Source organism: Austrofundulus limnaeus, unplaced genomic scaffold, assembly GCF_001266775.1.
Source record: "Austrofundulus limnaeus strain Quisiro unplaced genomic scaffold, Austrofundulus_limnaeus-1.0 Scaffold482, whole genome shotgun sequence".
Lineage (NCBI taxonomy): Eukaryota > Metazoa > Chordata > Actinopteri > Cyprinodontiformes > Rivulidae > Austrofundulus > Austrofundulus limnaeus.
Genome location: NW_013952884.1, coordinates 16,439 through 21,144, shown reverse-complemented (window position 1 = coordinate 21,144; position 4,706 = coordinate 16,439). Strand labels below are relative to the sequence as shown.

Sequence of the window (4,706 nt, the reverse complement as noted above, 5' to 3'; positions counted from 1 at the left end):
GGACCAATGATTACGTCATCAAGTTCAGGAATCTTTATAATCCCCAAAGGGGCAATTTGTTGCACAGCCAGTAGACATATAAACAACAGAACAAAAATACATTCATCCACAAACATAAAATCACAGATGTTCATTAAGAAATGTAACTGCTGCTGGAATAAAAGAGTTTTTAAATGTATTAGTCCTACATTTGGTCAACTGATACCTGCGTCCAGACAGAAGCAGCCTGAACTCACCATAGAGTGGATGATCAGGGTCTGCCAGAATCAAACTGGCCTTTTTCAATGACCTGACCTTGTGGAGGTCAGTGAGGTTCTCTTGGTCTATACCAGCAGTTTTGCTGCACATCCTGACAATCCCCAAGAGTTTGTTCCTGTTCTTACATGTTAAAATACCAAACCAACTGATAAAAGTAAAAGTTAAAAGAGACTCAATAAAACATGAATAAAACATTCTCACAAAAGTAGAATTAACATTAAAATGACAGAGCTTCCAATAAAAATACATTCTCTGATGGGCCTTCTTACAGAGTGAGTTCACATGAGCTTCAATGGTCACACTTTCTTGCTACCATTTTTAACTTCTGGGAGCGGACCATTTTCAGCAGAACTGACACGCAGAAGGATGCTCTGCTCCACATAAACAAACATGCCCACGAAGTTCTGACCAATCACACACACTGCAAACTGTATAGGTTTGCAAAACACAGTTCTGACTAAGGCCAATGCAAAATGGAGCGTCAGCTGGAGATAAAAGATGGAAGTTACTCATTTTCTATCACGCAAGACTGTAAGCAAGACGTGAGAGGAAATGGAGCTATTAAAATGCCAAGCCCWTACAGGAATTAAATATCAGATGTTATAAAAGGAGATTCCTTTGAGTGATTCAAGGTAAAGAATGTTAGTTCCTCCTCTTTTTCTTTGTGTCYTGTAGCACATAATATTTGACAAGGACAAAGGTATGAGCTAAACATGCTGTGAAGCTGGTCTGGCCAGTTCAATGTGAAACCAAAACGTCCCACATCATTGTCTGGTCCATAGTTGGCTTTTTTTCTCTGTGACATTAAACTGTTTTTATATTTCTGTGAAGAAAAAAATTCACTAAAGCTCACTTGAGACTGTCTTGTCAATGGCTGGTCTTGAGCTTGAGGTGAACTTTGGCTCACTGTTAGATGTAGTTCCTCACCAGCAAAGGAAATYGTGTGAAACTTCTTCTGCAAAACTCTTTCCTTATCTYTAAAAGGAGCAAAGATGAAATAAAATTTACAACTCTACTAAAACTGAAAACATATCCTGTTTTTATCCCAATCTCATGTACCTTGTGTCTCCTTGAAGCTGACTTTGTAGATGTTGCCTTCAACCTTTTCAATTGCTGAACAGTCCCCTCCTCCAGAATCTCTTTTTATCTGAAAGTATCTTCTGATTTTCTTCTTCTCCTGGTTGGTCAGATCTCTGGCCTCAAAAAACAACGGATACTGGTATTCGTCCATTTTAGCAAAAACTCTGAACTAYTAGCAGAGTTTGGTTGTGTGCAGCTGTTCAGGGTGAACGGTGCAATCTGAAGTGTTTGTTTCACTTTCACTTATATATCTCCTCATGAACACATAAACACACCCAGACACAGAACAAAGGCTCAGTTTCAGTGGTAACAACACGATTTTTAAAACACTAACATTGTCCACCACATAAGACTGAACATTTTATTTGAGCTAAAGCAAACAAAAAAAAAAACATTGTTTTGAATAAATCCTTTTTTTATTGACATTTTTAGTTATTTACAGTTGTGTATGCAGTGGCTGCACTGCTCAGTGCCTCATTTTAATGTTCCTGAGGTTGTGGGCGCAAGTTCTGCTAATAGAAAACAACAGTCATAAGTTTATTCTTGACTTGTTTTTAATCTGTACAAGTAGGTTCTACACACAGTTTCAATGTCCAACAGAAACCACAGATATCTAAAACTTAATAACAAATAACAYATATAGTGTGATTTTATAGTTAGGCTTGGTGTAATCTGCTTARTTAAAGAAAGTCTGCTGCAAAAATGTCTGGAAAAATCTAGACAAAAAAATAAAAAATAAATCAAAACCAGGAAGTAGGTGGAACCAGATAGATCAAGTTACAGTAAAGCTCAATCCCTGCCCTTATCTATTTCGAGMTGACCCAGGTCTATTTTTATACCAGCGAGCAGTAAACAGGGTTTGCTGATTAAAATGAGTGCAATCGCTTAAACTGAACTGCACAATTAGAATTACAATTCTTTATACATAAACCTTTCTGTTCAACCTGATGATCTATAAACTTAGATGAAGATTATAATACATTATATGTTAATCTTTTAAGCAAGAAAGAAAMAAATATCAGCTCAAAAAGTTAAAARATGAKAGTGTTTTTGTCAGTCAGTTTAGAAAGTGAAACTCAAACATTACACACACTCAAAAACACTTGAGTGGATTTACTTTAAAAACAATGTCAAGTGTTGCCTCTCAACTGAACTGAGTAACACATTTACTTTACATTAACTATGCATTTCCTTAAAGACAATACTGTGTTACCTTTACTCAGTGAGTGAAAAAAGTTGAAATCACAGAGTGAAAAACTTCAAGCCTTTATTGTCATTTTGATGATTATGTCTTACAAACAAAACAAAATTCAAAAACTTAGCACAAAAAGTAAAGAAATGCATGTTTGGTAGATTATTTCTTTGTTGGATCAATGCTTCTTATAAACCCCATAGCGTGAACCTGATAAGGAACAGAGAAGATTCTGCAAATATTTCATGTGCACAGTCCAAATACTCATCTCTACTGCTCATCCCACAAAGGCATGTTCCTTATAAATGTGGCACCATTTAAAAGGGAAATTAACAGGCTTTCCATTGCCATGAAACATTGGTACAACGAAGAATAATCTACCAATCTCCTTACTTTTTGTGCTAAATAAAGATCATGTGCCTCTCCACTCTTCATCCAGACTCTGAAGTTTGATTTCCAAATGATTTTCATGTGAACAAAGAACATCGGAGCACTGAGCAACAGACTTGTTTTCTTAGCCCAGGTGAGACACTCTGATGTTGTCTCTGGTTCAGGGGTGGCTTGACTTGAGGAAGGGGAGTAATAAGAACCTGGCACCAGCCAATATTATTCAAATTTTCTGAGACACTGAATCTTTTGTTTTATTTCTAAGCCATAATCATCAAAATGACAAGAAATACAGACTTGAAATGTTTCACTTTGTATGTGTGAATCTACTGTATGTACTATACAAGTTTCACTTTCTCAACTGACAAAATGAACATTTTCACAATATTCAAAATCGTTGAGCTGCCCTTGTATTTTCTGGTTTTCTGTGACTATCTTACTGTGCAGCAGAGTACTGACATTAAATTTAGGATATTATTGGTTGTAATTCWRAATAGTGGAGCTCTAACAAAAGGTGATGAGGTAGTCGGGARAGGCCTGGTCATCYTGGAACACAACAAAAATGCTRGGGTTGCTGATATTATCCACCAGACTGTCGTAAAGGTCACTGCCATTGCGAGGCGGAGGCACCCTCATGTTGACTTGGCCCACAGTGTAGACGCCCATCAGGACTCGAGCCACAAACATGGCCTGAGTACCGTCAGCTGCTGGTCTTGAGTAGTTGGCTGAGTAGTTGGCGTTTACGGCAAAATAGGTTCCTTGTCCATAAACAGCTGCTGTGAATGGCAAAATGAAAGAGAAGTTGAAAAATATGGAAATTTATATTGTAGGGTGTCAAGAACCTAAATTTAAAACTGACTAACTCAAGAAAGATACCTTTTACCAACTATATACATTACCATTTTTKCCAGAAAAGCTCCTGTTGAACCCCTTCATTTTGATAGAGTTGTAGTTTTCCTGGCTCGTCCCATGGTACAGTAGCCTTTCCCCTGCTCCCCCTTCTAATTTGTTTTTTTCAGAAATGTGCRTTTTCTGCATTTCATAAACACGACGCAGGTGAACATTCTGCAAACGCTCAATCTTAAAAGGAGAGAACCAGGACAAGTCAGTATGAAAAGGTATTTCACTCTTGAAACCATTAGTTCAGTTACTGTTTTTACACGTGTATCAGAAAGTCAGTCATTATGCATGTATAAAACTTATTTCAGCATGCAAACGAGATGACTGATGATGCAAATAGAAAAAAAAAATCTGAAACTCACTTTCAGGATAGTTTTTTGGACCGTTTTCTTGAAAGCTTGCTGCACTGCCAAYTACTCTGCAGAGGAAGGCTCCAAAACAACTTCTTTAAATTTTTCATTATCAGCCATATTGTCCCAGTACAGGGGAAGAGGGAAGTCTGAGAAATTTTTCATTAGACACAGAAGAAGAAAAAAATATCTAAATGCATAAGTAGTTTTGAAAGAATAAATTTGATAAAAATTTGACATTTCTTGAATTTATGTTGTTAATAGACYTGGTTTATAAAGCGGTTTATGCTAAAATTAACAGCAAAATTTGTCACATTTAAACAATGTTTGAAAAAGTAGTGCAGATTTTCTAAAATCACACTTTAGAAATCTAAATGTTGAATGGAAAAATTAAGGTTATATCTAAATGTTAAATGTTAAATCTAAATAATACATCTAAATGTTAAATTAAAATCCATCCATCCATCCATTTTCTGTACACGCTTCTTCCTTTTCAGGGTCGCGTGGGTCACTGGTGCCCATATCCAGCAGTCACAGTG

The 4,706-nt window shown here is 36.5% G+C and overlaps 1 protein-coding gene across 1 annotated transcript in view; it reads right to left on the bottom strand.

Annotated features, from left to right (window-relative positions):
- Positions 1-1,489, bottom strand: part of LOC106529971 (poly [ADP-ribose] polymerase 14) — a 17,426-nt gene extending 15,937 nt beyond the window's left edge. The window contains exon 1 of the mRNA XM_014025514.1: positions 1,318-1,489. Coding sequence (XP_013880968.1) covers positions 1,318-1,489 — 172 coding nt within the window. The remainder of the gene's footprint in view (positions 1-1,317) is intronic.
- Between the last annotated feature and the right edge of the window lie 3,217 nt (positions 1,490-4,706).